The 24,256-nt window shown below is 39.8% G+C and overlaps 1 protein-coding gene across 1 annotated transcript in view; it reads right to left on the reverse strand.

Moving 5' to 3' along the window:
* Positions 1-4,752: 4,752 nt before the first annotated feature.
* GAK (cyclin G associated kinase) overlaps positions 4,753-24,256 on the reverse strand; it is a 68,373-nt gene continuing 48,869 nt past the window's right edge. Inside the window, exons 23-28 of the mRNA XM_058823451.1 lie at positions 17,815-17,949; positions 17,373-17,492; positions 14,618-14,830; positions 13,077-13,225; positions 11,852-12,028; positions 4,753-10,272 (exon numbers count right to left, since the gene is read on the reverse strand). Of these exons, the coding sequence (XP_058679434.1) occupies positions 10,171-10,272; positions 11,852-12,028; positions 13,077-13,225; positions 14,618-14,830; positions 17,373-17,492; positions 17,815-17,949 (896 nt within the window). The 3' untranslated portion in view covers positions 4,753-10,170. The remainder of the gene's footprint in view (positions 10,273-11,851; positions 12,029-13,076; positions 13,226-14,617; positions 14,831-17,372; positions 17,493-17,814; positions 17,950-24,256) is intronic.

Raw genomic sequence — 24,256 nt, forward strand, 5'->3', positions numbered from 1 at the left:
ACCTGAATAATCATGGTATAATTAACCCTCTGGACCCAGAGCAGACAAGAACGTATAACCTACGAGTATGTGCAAGGTTGATATATACAAAGCCTCCTTGGAACTCACTCCCACAGGTCCATATCCTTATGCTGAGGGCTACAGAGATGGACTCAGTCCTACAGGTGCCATCCCAGGAGAGCAATATAGGCGGAAAACTCAAAAGGTAAGGAAAACTTGCTTGATTTTCTTTACCTTGAACTTGAGTGACTTCCTGGAAGAAAATGCAGGGTGGGTCTGGAGGACAAAGCTGGCACAGTAGGCAGGTGTGTGCCTTCTCCTGTGCATTGTCCAGTGGCAGACATTAAAACAGATGCAGCCTTTTTCCTGTTAGGGAATACAGAGGTACACCCCCGCTCTGCAGAACTGGAGCTGCATCTCACAATTCTGGATAAGAGCGTGGTCTTCTAACATCTCCTTCTGTGGATGCTTCTGCAGAAACTGCAAACACTGCCAGGAGACATGTCTTTGGGAAATGTATTTGCATTTCTGTCTGTCTTTGGAAAAGGACATGAAGTATTAAATGCCACCATGTTGCTGTTTCAGCAGATCTTTAGCACAGACTGGAATTCCTGTTGCTGTGACCCAGCCACAGGAATTCCAGTCTGTCCTAAAGATCTGCTGAATTTTTCAGCAGATTGTGATCTTCCAGCATCTGGAGTAATCTTCTAATACTATTTGCATAGCACTGAAACTAAAGAACAGCATTTATAATTTTTCATTTGAAGCAGACACATTACACTTCACAGCAATGGAATTAAAAGTTGAAACTCATCTGATATTATTTACCTTACACAAGATGCTTGATCATATTAAAGATGCAGTTTCCAGTCATTCATCCAGGTAAAACTCAAACTTTGTTTTTGAGGTCTTGTTGGTATTAAATCCTATTGAATTGCTGTCATTTGGGCTGAGTTTTATACCATCCTGCACTGGGATTAATAAATGCATGTAAATTTTCCTTTGAAGCTGTGAACATTTTTTTCAGACAGGAAATATTCCAGGCAGAACTTGATTCAGGAGCTGAGTTTGAGTATTCAAGATACTGACCAGATGAATTTTGTGGCATTCATGGTGGGGCACAGGAACACTGGTGAGAGATGGCCTTTCTATGAGAGCACTTGTGAAAGGTGCTAACCCTGGTCTAGTGCTGGGCCCTGCAGGCAGGTATCCTTTGAGTCACCTGGGAACCTCACACCCAGTCACCTCAACAACCTCCCCACGGGGGAAGCAGCCTGGGAGCTGTCAGGGCCTCATTTTACAGCCTCCTTTACTCAGAGCAGGTGTTAGGACAGTACAGCTGTTTGCACTGTCTAGAATCTTTGGGTTCTTCCTCCTCCCACTGCAGCTGTCTGAGTACCTGCACTCTAAAATACTGTGTGTCTGAGGTCACACCTACCCACCAGAGGCTGAGCACATGCAGGGCACAGCCCTGGGATCCACCTGGATGCTTACTGCCCAGCCCCTTGCTCTCCTACGCTGTTTCCAGTCTGTGTGTCCATCCCCACCTGAAGTTCCAAGACTCCTGTGGTGCATGTCTCCTCTTCATCATTCTCCAGCATGGATTACTTGTTTCTGTCCACTTAGTGGAGCATCTACTCTCATGGGTTGCGAGCTCTGCCCCCGGCATTGTCAGCCTGTGAATTCAGACATCCAAAAGCAGCTCTTTATTGCAACATGCGCAAACTACACAAACACATTCAAAATGCTCAGTATTAAAAAAACCTCTGTGTGCCATGCGTGTGAAATGGTGATGAACACACCATTCTGCCAGCAGATGGCAATCAAAATAAAGAAACATGATTACTGGTGGTAAATAATTCCACATGAAATCAGGTGCATTTTACTCAGGGGAGCAATGCAGCTGCCACCCACCACAAGGCAGCTGGCAGAGAATTATGTCCCTTCTGCCTCTCCCCCTTGCATTAGTTCCTAGAAAGGTTTTATAAGAAACCCCCAAACATCCTTTTATACATCTGGAGATGGTAAGCAATTGCAGTTCAACCCTCCACAGGAGATGTAGTCTTCATTAAGTCCCACACATGGAAAAAGAAATAGAGATCTGACAGAGGCTCATACTTTGCACACGTGGGGCAGCAGCTGCAGCGTGTGCACAGAAGCAGGTGAGGAATTTCCAGGTCTAATAGGTGTTAGGCTCATGGTGGTAGGAGCAGCAGAAAAGCCTAGTGAGAAGTGAGTGAGGGGAGAAAAAGGGAGGGCAGCTCCCACAGTGAAGATAGCTGAGAAAAAACCCCAAATATTGGTAATAAAATGAAAACTAAAAAAACCTTGCATTCATCCCTGGTTCCATGATGAGTCAGTAAAGGCATGAGAGGCAAATTTAGCCACAGTATATAAAAATATCTCAGTGTGAAATGAGATAGAATATACACTGGGTTCAACAGCCTTAATTCAATCAATTGAAAAAACATGAAGGGGTCCAGTTATTGTGGTTCATACATCCCTAGAGCAGAACCTGGCACCTCATCTGCCTCTACGGTGAGCCACCACTAGGATGTGGACGGAGCAGGTGTGCAGCAAGAAAGGGAGAGCTAACTGCTGCAGGTCTGGTTTCTAGTTATAGAACAGTTTCTGGCTCTGCTTTGCTGGAGACCAGTTTCCACATGAAGTCTAGTGAATCCATTGCTTTAGAAACTCCAGAAAGATGACATTTTGGAGCTGTCAACAAGAGAGAAGTGTTCTTCTTTCTCTAACAGCTTCTAGGAATGCTGTCAGCAGTATTTTGGAACTTCATAATGAGACTGACAGTACTAGGCTAGCAGGGATCAGGAGAGGAGCAGACCCAGCAGGAGTACCAAATTCAACCCTTATGGAACACTCAGTGCTTCACAGCACACACAGCAACATCCCTGCAATGCAAACCAAGGCTTGTAATTTAAATCAGCTTCCTGAGCAAGCTGGATGAGCTTTCTTCACATTTCTTCTGGCACGTTAGAAGCATGCAGGACACATTGCATGTGGTCAGAGCTGCAGTGCACTGACAATCCCATCTCCTGCAGAGCAGTTGTGCTGTCCTGCTCCTCACCAGAGCCATGCACAAAGAAACAAGCATTGCAGTTCACCAGTTAATAATGGCTGGGTCTGCCAGCACCATTTTATCCCAGAAAACTTCACAGCCACTATTTTGTGTGTGTGTCCAGAGCTTTGACTAGGAGCTGAAGCCACTCCAGGAGAACAGCCAGCAGCTTTACCGATTAAGGATGAGGAGTTCCTTGTAAGTTTGTACTAGAAGGGATCCTTCTAGATCAAGTCTTCACCTACCTACAGGCTTCATTTTCCCATTTTCAGTGTTTTTGCCCAAAAATCTACCAGAAGTCTTTCTCTTAAGAGAGGCAGTGCTGAGGCAGGGCAAATCATATCCTCTCCAGCATTATAGTAACCAGGTGAGGTATCTACAATTGCAGACTTGGAAGGCTTTGATTGCTACAGGCTGCTCTGCACACTACAGTTCACAGAGCATTTCTGCTGCCTTCTTTTAATCCTCATTCACTTTCTTTTGTGTGCTCTGCTTGATATTGAATTTATGGCCATGCTAACTCTTTGTAATGCATTCTGCTTACCTAGTGTAATTACTGATGCTTGGTAGGTTGACTCTTCAGGATTTCTATTTGCTGGGTTCTCCCAACTCAAGTCTTTCTAAACTCGCATCAGAGTAGCCAGAAGCCTTGCATACGGCATAGAAAGATGCACTTGACTAAAATTATCCTCCTTTGCTGCAGAGGTGAATGACCAGAAGTAGGTATCAATACATTTTCAGCAACTTGCATGTTTGGAATAAACCGATTAGCAGCAGAAGTTGTAGCATGTTTTGTAAGTGATACAAAGAGAAAGGTCTTTAAGCATCTTGGCACTGAGTAATCTATCATAAAGTCTTGTAAACCCATCAGATTATTCAAAGTAGTAAGCAGAATATGAAAAACATTATCCAGTAGCAATGGCCTCTGCCTAAGAGGCCATTGCTACTGGATAATTTGGTCATGCCTGTCCATTCTCTTATTTCCTCCAGTGTTTACCCTTCTCCTTGGGGAGCACCAATGGTATTCCTATACTTTTATGGTTTTAACTTTTAAAGAAACTTTCTCAATGTCACCGAGTGGCTTGTTCCCACCTATGAAAGATCCTGCTGGCCCATTCTTGTTGCAGAGTATGAAGTCAAGATGCTTCTGGACACCTTGTCAGTATGCTCCCAGCAGAAGCTCACCCTTTGCCATGTCACATTCCCTCAGATTCCTGCCATCTGCAGTTCTTCATTACCAGATGTGTCCCTCCACCATCCCTACAGGCTGCTCATATTCCCCTCTCCTGCCCCAGTCGTGTCCATGTGCTCCTGTTCTCTTCCCTTTTGATCACTGCTACACACTTAGGCCAGCGCTTCCCTTGGGCAATGGAAAAGCACTGCAGCAGCTCCTGTGCAAGAACCCCCTCAACCCAACACTGCAACTGGAAAATGCAGCTGCCAAACCCCAGGGCACAGTGCAGCGACCCTCTCCAGCAGAAGAGACACTTCTCAAGAGCCACTCAGCTCCTAACACGTTCAGTCAACCTGAATACAACGAGAACCACTTCTCTAACATTTGCATACTGTTCTGGAAGACACAGTGGAAATACTTCAGGTGTTCAGGCCATTTCTCTCTCGGTAAAGAAGGAAATAGACAAAGTTATTTTGTTTGTTTTAATTGATCATTGGTTAAATTGTAATACATTTCAAAGCAAAATATTCTGTTCAAGGACACTGTACTAAACATTAAATCTACTTTTAAACAAGGCTTAATTTGACTATTTTACCTTATATACATACAGGTATAAGTTTCATTTCACTAGTAGCAAAATTACACATTACATTGCATTTCCTGAAAGATGGCAAAACCAGGAATTGAGTGTCTATTCTGTCCTTCCACACACTCCAAATCAGAAAAAAACACAGATATTGAAAGTACAATCACAACGACAGGTAGATACAATAAGGACCTCAGAGCAAGCCAAGACCTTATGAGAGATGACAATCACTTCTAGAAATCTACATTGCAAATATACAGTACATTCGACTAGAGTTTTGGGAGCTCCCACAATGCCTCTTAATCCCCTTTTGGTAATAAAAGCTTCTATGACAACACGAATCCTTCATAAAAAGTACTGAATTCGTATTTTTGGAGCATATGTTGGAAGCTTAATGCAGTCTAAGCTGCAGTCCACAATAAGCTCACCCAAAGAGAGAGTAAGCAAGCATTGCAAGATTCATCAAGTTCAGAACCAGAGCTCAGCTCCTCATCATCGAGCTTCTGGGTGCAAGAGCTGCTCTGCACCAGGGATAGGCTCAAAGGGTGGGAAATTATACACTCCTTTTACAGCTTTCGCAGGTCAATCATCTGCAAGTTCTTGACAGAAAATGTCAACTGAGTCATACAAGATTAATTTGAACTTATTTACAAAGCAGCTGTTACATTGCAATTGTTAGACAATTAAGGACACAGCTAAGGAGCAAAAAGGTTTCCACATTTATGTTATTCCTGAAAACACTTCTGTGAGCAGCAGTGAGTGCAGAGGCCAGCGAGTATGCAAACACACTGCCACTGCTGGGAAAACCACAGTCTGGCCTCGGGAAGTGGAATGGCGCACAGAACTCAGCAGCCCCAAAGGCCTGATGTGGTTTCTGTAATGCTCAAACTCCTTTGCTTTGGTTTGTGCAAAAAATTGACCTTGTGCATGTAGCTTTCACAAACCAACTGCTGCTCTGTGCTTGGCAAGATAAAATGGGAGGAATTGTCCAGAACTACCAATGAAGGTAAACGAGGCATTTTTCATGAGCACTAATTACCCTCACAAGTACAACACCAAAGACTCTGCCACCATTCCAAGAAAATGTACTTCCTCAGCACTTCTGGAGGTTTTCTGTTCTGTACTTGATGGAGAAGCTACCACTAATTAGCAAAATAGCTGAACTTGACCCAACTAACAATGCTGAGGAAGTTTTCCTTCCAGGCTTTATGTCTAATTAACCACAAACACTCTTTGCTGCTCCTAAGGAACTCTGACAGCACTAGGAAACACCAAAAAGGCAAGCCTGAGGTTGAAGACACCAACTGACTTCGTTCCAGTTAAAATACATCACTTGCTTCTATTAGGCAGACTCCAGCCACACACTCTTAACACCAATTCTCCTTCACAGATATCTGTTTTAAAAGTTATTTTGCTGGACTCCAGATCCAACAGCAATGTAACACAAGTAATTTGTAATTAAAAAAAAACTAGTGGAAACCTGCCCAAACATTTTAAAAACCTGCTTTATATGAACTTTGGGGGGGTGGGGGGGGTGTGGGGAAGCTAAGGACTTGGTACTCCAACTTGTTACAGTCAGTCAGCAGTGTTCTAAAAGGGATGGAAAGGAGGCTGCAAACCAGATTCTCTCTGCTAGTCTACACCTGTTTTTAGCAGAGGTAGGTAGCAATAGGTCAGTGGAGAGAGAATTAGAAAACAATATTTCAGAATTTCAGATGTACTTTAGAGCCCAGGTGTTTTTCTCTACTCTTCCTTTAATCTCTCTTGTGCTGTTTTCTTTTTCTTGCACTAACCATCTCAGCCTACTTAGTTTTGTAAAGTGAGCCCTGGTAGGCTGCAAACAAGATATGACATTAGTCAGATGTTGCTACGAGACAGAAGAACAACCAACACAGGCCAGCAGGTGCCATCACTTGCTGCAAGAGTCAAGGAGGTGCTTCATAAGAGAACCTCAAGTGCCTCATGCATATCCTTGGAGCACATGCATGCATGCAGAGTATCAACCTGCAGGTAACACCTGGTGACCTCATCTTCAAGCTTCACAGCCAGCAGAAGCAGATATAAAATTCAGCTTTCAGGTTGGGGTGTGGCTTCAACATTTCAAAACTTAACTGTGCAATGAACAATTAACATGAATGGAAAATAAACATTTTCAGCAAAGAGAGAATCCAGCTAAGTCTCTGATTAATAATTTTTTTCTGAAGCCTGCTCTATAAAAGCTTTTCAATTTGTGGACACTAAGAATACAACTACAGTGAAATATGTGTGTTCTCATTTGAGTGCACTCCTAGTTCATACAGCAGACAGACAATTAACAACCAAGTACAAATAAAAGGTTGAAAAGCCCTAATTCCCAGATTGTCTACCATTCTTTATTACTGTTTTAAGATGAATTCATAAAAGTGGTGGACTTTTTTCTTCCAAATTACCATCTCGTATAAAAGCAACATTAATACTCAATAACATTTATATGAAATATACTTTAACTTCTCTCTTCCCAGGTTCTTGTACTTAATATATACACCTTACACTAAGAAACACCTTTGGTGGTCATCATGCTGCTTTGTGTTGCACAGAAAACAAAACTTCCATTTATTATGTTCATATTCACCACTTGAATTTCTTTTAATTTCCAAATAACAGTTTGCTTACAGAATCTTAATGAAATCCCCATTGTTTGCACATTCTTGTACGTAACACAGAGAAATGACACAATTACAAAAAACAAAACCAAAATTGAAACATCCCACCCAAAATAGTTTCATTGTCAAGATTTATCAGTTTCCCAAACCAAGCTTCTCCCAGATTCTTAGCAGCAAAATTGAATTACGTAGAAAGGAGCAGGGCAGATAAATCAGCCAGTTCCCCCACAGAACGAGAGCTGACTAAGCCATAAAATAAGCTGAGCAGCTCTGTCAACCCAACTGAAGTTTCAGTAATTATGTAATGGCTCTTGGAAGAATCCACAGCCAAATTTCTTGAATTTCCATAATTTTTAAAAGAGAGAGCTAATTTCAAGAGATCTTCAGTTCCAGGTAAAATACTTGCACTCATGTTTTCCCTGCTAACTTAAAATCACATCTAAGGTTCTTCTCTGGTGTTCCAAGAAAATTTTGCAAGCAAGAGTAGAGAAATTTTAAAAAGCTTAATGTAGACATCATCCAGAAAATGCTACCAGATACACAAAGCAGAGGAAGATATTTTCCTCCCAACTTTCGTGTTTTAATTTTTAAACATATATTTCGAGAAAAGAGCAATTAAAAATGTATGCTTTAAAATAAGTTGCCTATACATGCTGAATGAACATGGGTTTTTAAAGCAGTCCTTCCTTATTCTAAGCAGCCCCCTTAGAAATGCTTTATCTCTCAATTGTATATCGCACTACAGTCAAAGTCATATATATCTGTGTTTGTCTTTTGAAACCTATTCCTAGATAACATTTGCCCTAGAACTGTAAAAAGGTCTCCCACAAACCTATCCTACCAGCACAAGCCTTTAATTTCCATGGTTGCAGAACACATACACAAGGAATTAATGAAGTATCCAAAGGAAAAAAGATTAACTCTTACTTTAAATCAGACAGCAAGTTACATACATTTATGAAGAAATCTACTGAGATTTAAGACTGCTTCAAAGCAGTAACTGAAATACAACAGCAGCTATGAATAATATATAACCTTCCTGATTCATAACTGATCCCAGCTTCACCTTAACAAAAAAAAAAAAAAAAAGAAAAATCACAGCAGCTAAATATATATGCAAATATACACAAACAAAACCTTTGATCAGAGGTTAATAAGTAACTGTGTTATATCAGAGCTAGAGACTAGACATTGCAAGTGTTCAGCAGTCTCTAACCCACCAGCTCTTGGGCTGGTGCAGCAGTGGAAAATCTCATCCAATGCACCTTTCAGGTGGCATTAGAATCTCATGTTTCCTGTTCAGATGTTGCTCAGCTGAACAGTTACCTCTGCTAATAATACGGCTTCCCTCTCAGTTAAGCATGCAAAATGTATAAAAAGGCAAGTGGTCAAAATATCCCCTTGAATGCCCAACTGTCCGGTTTCAGGAGACTGCTGCTGAAGATTTAATAGCTAATTTTCAACATTTTCAAACTTGATATGAAAATTGCATTTTGTTATTTCACAGAGTATAACAGTCATTAGTTGTTTGCATCATCCACCCCAGCACTACTGAAAAAGTGCCTTCTGAACAGGGAATGAGAAAACATGGTAAGTTTTGTTACCAAGCTGTGTCTCTACTCATCTTGCACTAAGCAGCGCATGGAAATAGGTGAGCGGAAAATCAGCAGTATACCAAGACACACCATGTTTTCACATGCACTGATGCCACGCATATCTCAAAAATACACAAGTTCAAACATGCAACAAAATGTTTGTTAATGCACTTTAAATGCTCACCAGATGAAAATGAGTGATTTAATACTCAGACAAATCAAAGTACAGTTAAAAGGTTTGTGTTTACGCTTCAAGTTTCAGAGTAAAATTGTTTCTATCAGAGTATTTGAAGTGCAATGAAAGGAACGTTCCACTGAACTCAGAAACAAAAGACACCATTTAAAGAACTAGGAAAATAAGCACAGGTCAGACTACTGCAATAAATAAACAAAACAGCAGGAACATGCAGACCTCAGAGTCAAAATTTCTTTTTAGATTCATGATATGTTAAAAAAAAAAGTGAAAAGAAAAAAAAATCAAGAACAACCCTGTCTGACTTTCTCACATGTGCTGTCTTTTTGGCTAAACAACTGTTACTCTATTGTAAAGATATTACCAGAAAACATTATTTACAGAATGATTATCAGATTGATTATATAAAATAAAGAAGAAAATATACACCCTTAGGTTTGAGATAAGCCAAGCAAATTCACTGCTGCTAACTAAAGCACTTTGAAGAAGGCGACAGGCACCAAATATCAAAATTGAATCACAAAACTACTCAAAGTAACAGACAAATTTGGGACGGTAGAGGTACAGCAAAGATCATTTAAGTTGGAATGATTTATAACTAATACTAGCCTATCACTTATTACTTAGCTTCATTCAAATTCTATTTTTCTTATACAAAACTGAAGAGAAATCTTTACTCCCTGTGATTTCTTCAATAGATTGTGATTTCTTCAGCAGCTTTTTTCTTAATGCATCTATGTAATGCTTTGTACTCTACATCTTACAAAATACATCCCCACATTTAAGTGCATAACTAGAAACTGTGCTGAAATTGTGGAAAAGCGCTTCATAAATCTCAGGCGCAATAAAGTCATAACAATGATCAGCTCCAGTTCCTGGAAGCAGTTCTGTGAAAGGTGAAGTTTCAGAAAAGGGACTTCGATCCCTGGTTTTCAAACTCTGACCATGCATCATTCAATTCCATGAAGATCATTTTGGCATATTGCTCGTAGGGCTGTCCTGTGGCCTGGAAACAAAGAGAATGCATCATAAGCATAAAAGCATTAGAAATTGGGTCTTTAGAAAAGATCTCATCCCTTTTATATTTGCTGTCTTATTCAACAGCTACAGACTGCTCTGTGAATATAATTTTACAGAGAACTCTCTCTAACCTTATCCATGAGTATTTTTTAAATAAATCCAAATCCTTGGTTTCCTTGTGTTACTTTCAAGCTTTCAGTTCAATTCATAAGTAATTAAAATTTAGCTAAAAACAATTTTCAAAGCTGTTCTTTTCATAAAAAGTTTCACGTACTATTATTTACTGATAAAATTAAGTCATTTTTGGAATTGCTTCCTGAAAGATCCTGCAGTAGTCTACAGGAATAAAATCTGAGTCCTCTTTAAGACAACTTCTTTTGAATGAAATTCCCTGGAAAAAAATCTGTTGCTGGTTGTGAATGGCACTAAGACTCAGCATGACTGGCATAGCTCTTCCTGTGTGTTTGCTTCCATACTCAAGGATACTCCTGATTCCCTGCCTGTTTCACAGCTGCCCTGACTCTGGGCCAACACAATCCAACCCTTGTGGTTAATAAAGTCCAAAAATCCAGTACCAAAAGATGGTTGTCTCCAATAAAAAAGAGAAGCCCCAGAGCCCCCTCCAGGATTCTTCCCCTTCTCCTGCTGCTTAGCTTTTGGCACCTGCAGTACTTTATCAACGCATAACAGGTAAGTGGCAAAATAAAAGAACAAGGAAGACAAATATGCCCTAAACAGAGCTGTGTTCTGACACTGATGCATTAAGGGCCTTACAGATAACACCTAAAATACCACCACAAAGGTGGAAGAAGTCACATACCCAAGAACCCTGAAGGAGAGGGGAAACTAAAAAACCAAAAATTGTCATGTTTGTTATGGACACAAGACAACATAGGATTTAGACTTGCTCCCTAAACCACCAGACAATGCAAACCTGAAAATTCAAACCAGGTATATCCAGTGCTTCTCTTTCTATCTAATACAAGAGCTCAGAACAAGAAGTTATCTTGATACATTGGGATGCATTAAGCATTTTAAAAAAGACAAATGCAATGTAATACTCATTACATATTTTTCATCTGATAACTTGTTTATTCTACAAAGTTTTCTTTTTTTAGTAAAAATGGTTTAGTAAATGGTTTAGTAAATGGTTCAGCAGGTTTTTCCTACCAGTTTTGCTGTGGCAGCCTCTGAGTCTCCACACTAGTTCTAAAAGACTTGAAGTACCAGATCACAGAAATGAAACACATTCCACTAATCAGCATTAAATCTGCCATCTGTCAGTCAGAACCCAGCATGACTGACTCTGGTGCTCAGTACAGCCCTCACTGGATCTTTCATTTGTTAACCCTTCTCTGTTGAATTTTCTGCTGTGTCAGGACAACAAGAATAACCCTGTACTACCTGAATGCAGTAGGACACCATATCCAGAAGACAATGGAAGCACAGTGAAGAACATCTAGGGTGCTGATTGTGAAGCAAGGCATTTGACAGTAACCTGTATGGTATGGTAAAAGCAGTTTGCATTCCTCTTATAATAAAGAAGATCAGAGGAAAACACTCACCTTATCAGGATGAACCACAAGCACTGCTTTCCTGTAGTACTTCTTTACTTGTTCAGGAGTTACTAAATCTGCCATGCTGACTGGTTTCCACTTATTTTCCCCTTCCCAAAGCACTGTATGTAGAGTGGATATTAATGCTCTGATATTTCTCTCCTTTCCTTCAATCCATTCAAGAATCTGGGAAAATCAGAATACATAGAACTGAATGCAGCACTGTAAGCATTCTCAGCCTCCAGAGACACAATCTTCACTCCCTGCAAGACCATATAATCATGACTCAAGTGCAGCTGTCCTATTGCACTCAGTCTCCAAATTCAACTGCCTTAGCCACTCAAAAAGGGATACTTTGCATCTATTACTGGAGACTAGCTCATTGTTACTAGTTTACTGCAGAAATTCAGTCATTGCAAGAGAAATGGTTAAAAACATATGTTATATTAATCTTATCCCTGTCAGGGCCCACGGACAAATTATTATTTGATTTGTACAAAAGCGTAAATATATTTTAAAACTTCCATTACAAGCTTTGTACAACAGATAGTGTCTAATAGTAATTCACGTTTACTTAAGCAACCTGCAGAAGTGCATAGACAAAAGTGCTCTTTGAGATGTCCCCAAAGTCAATTGGGGGATGTTGCTCAGACTTTAACAGAAATATTCAAGCCATAACATAGGGATACAGTGTTTCCCTTGAACCCTTACTATCACCAGTGAGAATGGTAACTAAATATCTGTACTTGTTTCCATTTGTGGTAATTTCTGTTAAAATGTGCCGGGGCACTCTCTCTTCAGCAAGGGCACTTTGTGAAAACAAATTTCAGCATTCCTTCAAAGCTCATTTGCTAACTTTTCTGAAGCACCATGAAGACTAAAGATCTGGAAGTGTATTAATATGTGAAGTTATCATTGACTAACGGGTCAAAAGAATCTGAACAACAAGGAACATATCCCAGACTAGTTATACATCCTGTCTCTGGAACTGCACCTTCTAGTAATTTCTTAGGACAGCAGCAGCACTTGTTAATCAGAAAATGAAAGTACATGATCACCCTGAAGACAGCTATTAATATTTAAGGTGTATTTTTGTATTATCAGCTACATCCATATTTTCTAAACCACGAGCCTTTAGTTTCTCTGTTGGTCATTGTATCCTTCTGCTCTGTTATCAGCAGTTCTAAGCATAAGATCAGATCTTCACTTGAATTAAAATCACTGTTAAACAAACCTTGAGTTTCAAGGGGTCCATATCTTTAGACATCTCTTGTTTTCTCATCTCAGCAATTGTCTTTGGTCCCTTTTTATCAGATTTTGCTGAAAATCCTTGATTAGATAAGAGATCCTCAAAGTCATTTTCTGAAACTTTTGGCTTTTGACCTATGAAAAGAGAAAAAACATTAAATGAGAAGTCTCACTGGAGAATACATTAACAGGGGAAATATACTGCCCTTAGATACACCTGGATGGCATTTATCACTGCCATGATAAATATCCTTCAGTGACACCAAAAGCCACAAAACTAAAAAGGATAAAAATAAAAGGGATCTCTAACAAACTTTCAGTCCAGCAGAGCAGAAAACCTAACATGCTAACCTCTGCCTAATACTTGCATGTCATCCTTTTAGAAAAATGGAGTAGATTTGAGGGAACGCACATCTATCTACAATTTTGGAAATTACTCCATTTTTCCATTGTAAGTTAGTTTCAAATGCCACGCAGCAGTTTTTCAAATAACCATATACTCAACAGTATCACTGAAAGCACGTAGTCAACACCTAAGCATGTTGAAACTTATCCAGAATAATGACCTGATAAAATAGCAACATGAATATTCATTACATAACCAACAAATTTCAGAGAACTCTGAAGAGGCCTCTGGATGTTGTCTAGTCCAATCCTCACTCAAAGCAGGGACAACCAGGTACATTTGTTAGGCCTCTGTCAGGCTGAAGTCCATCTGTTTTTAAGCGAGAGGAATTACAACAACCTGTTTCAGCATTTCATCATGCCAATTGATTTTTTTGCCTTGTTCTACAGATTTTCCTGTGCTGCAACCTACACTCATTGCCTCTGCATCCTGACACCTTTTTCCAGATATGGACCAACAGAATAATTCCAACTTTAAAAAGTACCTGCTGTTCACTTATATGTCAATTTAAGGGAAGAACAATCCTAATATCAACACACCAGAAAATAAAATTTTACAATAAAGTTCATACAGAAGAGACCAAGCCTAACCCTATAACTCCAGGTTTGCCTACTCAGTTGGAATACATTAAAGAACTGTATGATTCCACCTGGTCTGGTCCCCATGTCTCTTTCAAGCACAAGAATTTTCAGTAATTTTACCTTGTCTTTCTCAAGACAAGCTACTCTTCTTCAGTTAGGAAAAACAGTGTATCCCTTTATCTTTGTATCACAAACAGACTAACATGAAGCAACATTATCAACCATCTCTCCTCAGATGGATCAAATTTACCTTTCTAAACTCACTGATACTAAACCAGTTCCCATGTGGGTGAGTAATCACAGCCTTGAGACCTTATGCCCAAACTCATGTACACCTTTGCTATCATCAGCTTGTCTGTTATGTACTGGGATAGGTTTGGAAAGGCAGGATACCAGATTTGGCAAGTGTTTTTCTGTTTTCTATTAGACACAACTTAAATGTGAAGAAAAATATGAAGGTAGAAGAGCTTCTGCAGGTAACAGCACACCCAACTAATTTCACATGGGACATTATAAATAATACACATTCAAAAAACTTACCAAAGCTTGGGGCTCTGACTCCTCTTTCTTCTCGTCCCCCAATAACACTGAAGTTTACTGTGTAGTTGGGCTTAGCTGCTGTGCTGGACTTAGTCTGGGACTGCCATGAAGTAGTTTGTGGTTTGGAGGATTTCTGCCACTGATTTCCTAGCTTCTGAGATGGAGCAGTCTTCTGACTAAATCCACTACCCAAGAGTCCACCAGCAGATGAACCTAACAAAAAAAAATACTCACTTAGTTGCTCAGTTAAGTACCTGTCACCTGTTTAATACAAGTAAGACAGTTTGGTCCTGACATATAACCACACAGCTCACAGTGTAACAGGAAAGCGTGGGTAAAATGGAGTTAAGAGTCTCATTAAGAAGTAACTTGGATAGCAGGAGCTGGAGGCTTTACTGAAAGTCTTTTCTTACAACTCAAGATTTCAAATGTCAGTTTTAGCAAAAACATGCACCCTTATCTGAAGGGTCAGGCACATGTCAGGCTAGGAGATAATATGGCTGAGACAGTAGTTCTGCTTCCCACTTCCGCTAATATGCAGTGCATAATAAACAACTAATTACAAAAAATGGTAACAGACTGAGATGGTTTTCCAATGAATGCTTTCAAAGTCTCTAGTGGTTCCTTGCACTACTGTTTAAGGAAGATGAGGAGACCATTGTTCTATAGAAGCATTACCAGGGAATATACTGCACATGAGTAAGAAAAGCACTGCAGCCTGCAGGAGATCCTGTAACCAGCCTCCTGTGGCATAGGCCAAGCCTGTCTGGGTAAACATAGCAATGCAAACTTGATTTGCTCTTTCAAAAATGGCTCCTCACACTTCAGCTCTCCTGATGCCTCCCTTTGGAAGTGGCTGCTCAGACCTCTAACTCACACAAGAGAATGTCTCCCCAGGGCTGTGACAGGATACCATACTATATCTTGAAATATCACACCTGATAAAACCCAGTAATGCAATATAAGACCCAGTAAAATCTAGGAATGCACTGCTTTTTCATTAAATCACTCAACTGCAGTCAACTCAGTTTTCAGTCATTGACAACTTGTGAAATTTACAGAAAAAAAATTGTTACTAGTCAGAGCAAATCTGCATATTGAAAAATTATTTCTTTCACCTATTCTTTCAAAGCATTCCACGTTTACTATTGCAGTTTTCAAGGCCAACAAATTCTTCCTGTAGGACAAGTCAATGCCTCACTGCTCACAAAAACTTTTCAACACCACACTCCTACTTTCTGACAGAGGACCACTCCTAAAGAAGAGTGTGATAACACCAACCAGCACAGAAAACTATTGGTATCCTACCAGTATGCTAATACACCAGTATTCATTACTTTAGCTGCTATTTTGGGGGGTTTATATAGCATTCATATTTAAGCAGCTTGCACTCTCATAAATTGTCTTTCAGAACAGCATCTTGTATGTGAAAGCCAAAAAACTCCTATGAAAAATACAACAGAATGTGGTATTCCAGTTGTATTCCAGAACTGAATTCCAGTTCTTGTGATGCCTTGAAAATTCATTTCAAGCCTGGGAACATTAACTAGGACAGTGACATCTGGCTACTTCTTAATGCAGTCATTTTTCCTATTGAAAGAGTAATGAATTGACCCAAGTACTGCTAAAATTAGTTTGATTTCTTTAATCTGATTCAGTGTGGGCTATACCTACATCTTCAAGTCAAGAATAAAGTGACTTTTTTTACTGTCACATTATCTGTGCATTTAATAATCCGTGTTAACCTGAATTATTAAACTAGAAAATTTTTAACAATTTTTTTACATCAAAGCAGCCTCATTGGTACTGCTTCAACACCAGAATTTTGCAGTGCTTATGCCCAAGCAACATCAAGAAGTCAAACATTGCATGCTATCTGGTACTTCTACAAGAATTCCACTCAATTCAATACACAGTGCTAACTGCCAAGGCAACAGGGTAAAACCTCCATCAGCTCCAAGCTAAGGGAAAAGCAGGTTTGCTCAATTCAGTGACACTAGACTGTTCTGAATCATTCTGTGTACTCTGGGCAGCTGGTCACATTTGTTATGGCAGTGTGGGTTCTGAAATGCGAGGACTGCAGCTCTCTTGTGAGTGCTACAGGACTGAATTCCTGAGTTTCAGGCCAATAAAACACCTGGGAACAAAAGTTATTCTGCAATGTTTCTTATCTTCCAGAACTCCTTGTGCCCTTCACTGCAAACTGAATGCAAGCATTTATAGTGTTTTTGGTACTGGTTTGCAAAGTATGGCCCTTGATTTGTGCTTATCTTACAAACGGGGTAGATGTGAGTAGCAGAGCTATGAAAGTCTATTGAATTCAAAGGAAAGTACTGAATTAACTGTTACTTTGGAAATAAAAATAATTAACTAATTCAATCCTCCTTTCATTTTAAATCCTTCAAGAACAGTATTAATCAATGCTAGGTAAGAAACCTCATGCTCGGTTACTAAATCAGAGACTCCTGGTTTCTCTTACCATCTCGACTCTATTCTCAAGCATTAATTACTTTTACTGTTTTTATATCACAGCTGTAGTTATCTTCTGAAATACTACTCTGGATGTTTAAAAATATCTGGAAGATTCAATCTTTTCTTGTTACTCACCAGCTCTCAGCAAATATCTCAAGCTTGATGTTGACAGTTAAAAAGAAACACTTCCTTTGATAGGCTGTCAAAACCATTTATAGGTACAAGAAGCAAATCAAACACTAGAGGCCCTAAAAAACATAGCCTATCAAAAGTAAGGTCTTACCTGGAAGACCAGATCCCAGACTGGCAAGATCAGCAAAAGGATCAAAGTTCTGAGCTTTCGCCTGGCTAAAAGACAGACCTGAAGACACACTGGACTGGCTTCCGGTGGTAAAAGCTTGGCCTGTATAATAAGAAGACACATCACATACCTAGTCTGTTTGGAAATTGAGTCAAAGAATAAAAATAGTATCGACACAACACCTCATGCAAACTTCCCCAAAACTCTACTTCACAACACCTTTTCCCATTACAAGAATCACCATTACTGTAGAGAACTGAAACAATTTAATTCCTGTGTCTTGAACTTTAATTACAAGTGTCTTACTAAAGGAGCATTTAAGCAGCAAAGCAAAAATGCACGAAGACACGTTCAGCAGTTTCAGGTGATTAAACTGACCCAGTCTGGAGTATTCCTCTAATGGAAAAAGTTAATATCATAATACCTTCACAAACAGGCTTCAGCTGTGGTGATGCTACACTGCTGGTTGTTGAGGAATCTGCCCAAGAATCCCACCCACTTAAGAGATCTGGGTGGCTTGTAGATGATGATATTTTAGGTGGTTCTGGTGTCAAATTGCCTACAGAAGAAAAAAGAAATGTTTTCATGTTTAAGAAAACCATAATAATAGTATATATATTTGCCAATACCAACAGAATGTGCATCACATTGTCAGCTACACAGCTTGCTTAAATCTCTTGGTAACAATCTCAAACAGGACTCAGAAGGGTTGTATCACTGGAATTCTTCCATTTCTATTTTAAAACATCCCACGCACTGCATAGATAAGATATTTTCATGCACAGGCAATGCTATGAATTCAACAGCTTAGGTCCCCTGACCGAAAGGACTAGCTCAGGTACAGATCTAAGGCATACTGCTGTTCCTGACAACACAGCTGGTAAGCAGAAAGCAGCAGTGCTCCATGAATGGTGCTCTTTATCACTCAGCAGTCTGGGTGCTACACAGGTGAAGCCAGGTCACTTCAAAATGCAGGTTTACCTAACTCAGCCTGCTTGTGACAAAGGGGCCTCTTGGCCAACTAATACACTCTTTGAGGTGTAACACACAAATGAATGCACACAATCGAAGAGCAGGATACAGGAAGAGTGATTTTTTTCTGGGAAGAGGTTAAGAATCTCTAGCTGCATGGATAAAAACCACTTTTCTATACACCATGACATCTAAATGAAATTGTCGTATTTAAAAGCATGCAAGAGTGCTGCCACCAACTCCTGGAAAATGTCATATCCCATTTAAAGGTATTATAACTGACATCCCTGACACTTGCGAATTATTCCCCACTTACACAATCACACAAACTATGAGGTGAGCTATCCTCAGAATGAGAAATGCTATGCATGGAACACTCAAAACTGCATGCCAGCTCGGAGCATTCTCCTTAGCAGAGCTTGTGGATACTCATAGTGAAGCAGGACAGCTTTTGAATGTAACTACTTTAATGCTATAACAACTGTCAGTGCAACAGGGAGAGGGGATATTTCAGTAAAGCACATTTAGTGGTGTTCTAAGACATTTCACAGACATAGGGTCGACCCAGCCATCCTTACAAAAGCAGTAACATTCTGAGGTTTTGAAAATCTCAGCTACTACAGGACAGCCTTTCACTTGTCTCAGCACCTCAGCTTTACATTCTAAATATTAGCATCAAATCCTCTTAATTAAGGAAATAATTAGAAGCAAATTAAACACCCCTATAGTACCTCAAGCTACTAATAAAATTTATAATTAGATCTTACAGCTGCAAAGTGAGCACATCAAATACTGTGCAACAAATATCTGCTGAAAGCCTGTATTACAGCACTACTCTCTGCTGCATGTGAGGGAAAACATCAGAATACAACACAAGAAGTACCCACCATTTCCAGCCCTTTCTCCACACCCAAGCTTCATCTCCCTGCCTCTGAAACCATGGAAGAAACAATACATATTGGTGGCAATACTCGGGACCCCAGCTATCCACTAAACCACAGTGTCGCTGGCTACAAATCAGCACCTGTTCATCGGCTTAGAACTTTGTTGTATCATATTCCACTCCCAAAAGTTAAGCGGGCCTTCAATTACTACCAATATTGATTTTTAGGCCAGAAATTATTTTGTTCTACAGTCTCTGCTATTAAAGGTCTTTTTACAGGAGCATAATAAAATTAACACTATCATATGAAATTAACTACTATGAAAACAAATTGAGAGAAACAAGAACAAATTAAATTACAGATGAATGCATTTGAAGGATTGAGAACATACTATGGGAATGAGCTGTTTTATAACAGTTGGCTTAAGAGAAGTCAAGTTCATTGCCTCCCCCACGCTGAACTAAGCAGGAAGTAGCCTACTGCTACATACACCGGTAAATTCACTATTAATAGTAAAAGCTCATATACAACCACTACACTTAACAGAAAAATCTGAAACAATGCAATGTACAATATACTGAACAGATAACCCATTCCTCCTGAAACTTATGCTATCTTCTTTTTAATTCTACAATGTGGGCATTTTGTTGGATTTTAACATCAAGAAAAAGCATTATCAACTTTTTGACTTTGATATTTTGACTTCTACATATTCTGAAAAGGTATGATAAAACCATGCTGAATCTCTATTTTTGTAGCTGACACACTGCAATTCATACAAGCACACTAAGAGAAAGGAGCAGAACTCCTAAAGAAATGGTAAAACATGAACTATAGCTCAATATTCCAAAAATGGAAGCAATTAAGATGATGAACATGCAGACCCAAACCTGGTTGTCTCATATTAAAAATCCCTAGCCATACAGCAATGAACCACTGGAGGTCTCGGCAAAGAACGCTGTCCTTTACTAGCACTGCTCAAACCAAGCCAGGATGCAAGAATAAGTTCGTGGTAATCAGATCATACTTTCCAGCTTCCCAAAATAAGAGACCTGCATTTTACTACACACAGCTTCACATAAGGTTTTCTTTATTTAACTTGTCATGTCTACAGGAAATCTTTTAATCACAGACAACAGGATTTTCTGTGAACCAAGAGGCTGGTTTAGTATGACGCAAGGTTTTTTTAACCTTATCTAAAGTCTGTCTGAGAACTCAAGTTCACAGAAACTAACTTCTCCTCAGGAGAAAACTACACTGATCACTCAGGTTTCTTTTGACCACCTTCCAAATCTCCTGCTATCTTTGAGGGAAGTATATCTTGACTCAGCCTGTATTAAAGATGATCTGCTACTTAAAAATACAGAAGAAAATTAAGTTACATCGTTAAAACACAGCTGTATAGCAGCAACAGTACAACATTTTCCTATTACAGGATAGAATGACTTAAAAGACCAGATACTGTGTAAGAACTATCTTTCATTTTAAAACTGCTATGATTTTAAATTTTAAGCCAACATCTGAGAAATACAAGGTTAAAGTTCCACGTCTTGAATTTCTGTTCACTGAAACATCTTTTCTCCTGGTACCTATAGTAGTTTAGTAATCATTTACTGACAAATAAACTTATCCATCACTAAAATTTCATTCTAGACACTTACAAGTGCTCCAACAGTAGAGTCATCAAATTTCATTACTGCAGCTTATTTTGAATGGTCACTGCCATTACTACTAATTTATTTTTAGTTTAAGAATTTTCTCCCTTTTAATGATCTTATGTTTTCACATAAGATCACTTCTGCTCACTTAACACAGTTCTTCTGAATATGTCAGTTGAGAACATGTTCTTATTTTTCCTTTTTTCTCCAGTTACTAGTGATCCTGTCCTTTCAGTAGTCAAAAAATCACATTAAGTGCAACATAATCATTAATATGCCTTACTTACTTGATAAAATTGATACCTGTAACTGGATAGAATGCTAAAGGCTCAAATACATACATCCTTCAGCTACACACACATAGCAGCTCTCATTTGAAAGATAAACATAAAGGAGTATGAAATGTTACCCCAGTTCCTCCACTTCCATACAGTTTTTAAAGACTGCATTTCAATAGAGAAATATAGGGAAATCAACGTAAAAGAGCAGGCTGAAGAGAAAATGGGTACATTTTAAGTATCTTTTCCTATGTTGACAGAAAGCTTCGGAAATTACATTAAAATAGCAGGTATCCTAATAAAGTTACCAGGCTGCAAGTTATCAAATAAAATTAGGAGTAAGAACAAAACAATAAGCATTGAAGTCAGATGTAAAAATATTCCTTTTTTTCCTCTACTTGCTCAAATGTTGTTAACAGCTGACTATTGATGGTGATCTCCTTAAGGCTGCAGATAAACATTTAGTGAACAGAAATCCATATTTTATTTTTCCCACTTTAATTTAATACATAAGAGGTTTTTCTGTGTCCTCTCTGATAATAGGGTGTGGTACTATTCAACTTGGAGAAAAGAACCAGGAACATTCTTATAAATATGTAAAAATATTTCATGTGAAGAAACAAAAAAAGACTGAGACACACTCTTCTCTGTGCTGCCCACTGGAAGGACAAGAGGCAATAGGGCACAAACTTAAACACAGGGAACTCCATTAAAAAATACTTTCTTTCCTCTAAGATCTCCCCAAACCTGGCATAGGTTGCCCAGCTGTGGAGTCTATAGTGTTGGAAATGCTAAAAACCAGAAAGGACATGACACAGTCCTGAACAGCCCACTCTACATGACATGCTTTGAGCACATCAGCTAGAGAATCTCCTCTTGAGAGGTCTCGCCCCTCCAGTGAGGCAGATTTTGGCTAAGGTCATAAAATATGCTGAGCTACCAGGGAACCACAAGGATCACAGTGTCTAGCTTCTGGCTCTGCAAAGGACAGCCCCAAGAATCACACCATGTGCCTGAGTGTGTTTTTCAAACATTTCTGGAACTCTTGTCAGGCTGGTGCTGTGAACACTTCCCACTGTTCCAGTGCTCAGCCAGCCTCTGGGTCCTTTTCCTAATATCCAACCTAAATGTTCCCTAACACAACTACCGGCCATTCCCTTGGGTCCTGTCACTGGTCACCACAGAGATCAGATCATTGCAGACCCCTCCTCTTTCCCTCACAAGGAAGTTGATGACTGCAATGAGGTTTGCCCACAGTTTCTTCTTCTCCAGGAGAAACAGACCAAGTGACCTCAGCTGCTCCTCATTAGCCTTCCCCTTAAGGCTCTTCACCATACTCATGGCCCTTCTTTGGACAGTCTCTAATGGCTTAGTGTCTATTTTTATATTGGGGCACCCAAAACTGCCCCCAGCACTCGAGGTGAGGCAGCCCCAGCACAGAGCAGAGTGGGACAATCCCCTCTCTAGCCTAGCTGCTGATGCTGTGCCTGATGCACCTAAGGACATGCTTGGCCCTCCTGGCTGCCGGGGAACTGCTGATTCATTCAAGCTGCCATCAACCAGAACCCCCAGGTTCCTTTCCATGGTGCTCCTCCCCAGCATTTCATTCCCCAGTCTGCCTGCATCCAGGTTTCCCCATCCCAGGTGCAGAATCTGGTGGAAATAATGCTCCACAGATCAGTATTGATCAAATCTACTTTTAAGCAAAATATTTATCTTTGGTAACCTTACACAGGGACAGCAATAGTGGCATAAAGCTGACATTATACAAGTACACAACTGAAACACATGGCTCTTTCTATCTACAGGAAAGAACAAAAACATTGCAAAGGAGGCAGCAAGTGAAATCTCAGCAGAATCAATCACAGCTGGAATATAATGATTAATAATATGATAGAGAGGGCAAGCAGCTGAGTAGCCTTTTATTTCAAAGAGGAAGCCCTTCTCTCAGTCAGACAAATGATGCATTTTTTTCTGTATAGTTTATCTGTATCTAACACTCAGACTGCATCACTCAGATGCAGGGTCAACTAGAGCAACTGCTAAACAAAGAGGGGCAAGTCAAAGCTGCACGCAATAAGCCCTGGGAAGAAATCACTAGATTCAGGAAAAGGTGTGTGATACCACCATTCCTAGCTACTTGCTCATTGTAAGTAGGTGTCTGCATGAGAAGAGACCTGGGCTTTTCTGTGGGACACAGCTAGCTCCAACAGACTGACCACAAGCCACAGCTGAGCTTCCCAAACTAGATGTCTTTGGGAAAACATGTTTTCCCAAAAAATACAGCCCAGTAGCTGTAAGAGAAGGGACAGATATGACAGAAACAGCTCTGCAGACGTTAAGGTAGGTGGAGAAGGAGGGGGAAGAGGTGCTCCAGATGCCAGAGCAGAGATCGCCCTGCAACACATATAAAAAACCATAGAAGAACAAATATTCACACTGCAGCCTGTGGAGTACCCTACACAGGTGGATATGTCCTCAATGAAGCCACAACCATGGAGAGCAGCCCACACAGCAGCAGGTTCCTGGCAGGACCTGCAGTGCCTGGGAGAACCATATCCCTATAGCAATCTCTTCCTAAAGGACTGCATCCTACACAGAGCTGTGCTCTTAAAAGACTGTATCCTATGGGAAGCACCTATACAGAAAGTGGGACTGAGAGTACAGCAGAGAAGAGCCCTCAGACTGATCACAACCCATACCCCTATTAACCCCTATGGAGAGAACCCACACTTTTCTTTGAAAGTCATATTTTTAAAAACTTAAACACTAGTAGCTCTACCACTCCACCATTTCTGCAAATGTCTGTTTCTCCTTAAAGAATGATGGGAACACTGAATATATCACAAAGATTTTTGTTTAAAGATTAACAGATTTTAAAATAAATGCATGAGGAAAAGGCTTCGCCAAGAATATATCAGAGAAATGAAACAAATAAGATTAGAGTATTACATAATGTACTTTGTAAGTATATTAGCAGAATACATTCAGGTCAGGAAGGTGCACATTAGCCTCAGCCTGCACTTTAGAACTGGCTATATTATAACTTGACTTGCTTCCAAGGTTTCCAGAAA

Source organism: Ammospiza caudacuta, chromosome Z (assembly GCF_027887145.1).
Source record: "Ammospiza caudacuta isolate bAmmCau1 chromosome Z, bAmmCau1.pri, whole genome shotgun sequence".
Classification (NCBI taxonomy): Eukaryota; Metazoa; Chordata; class Aves; order Passeriformes; family Passerellidae; genus Ammospiza; species Ammospiza caudacuta.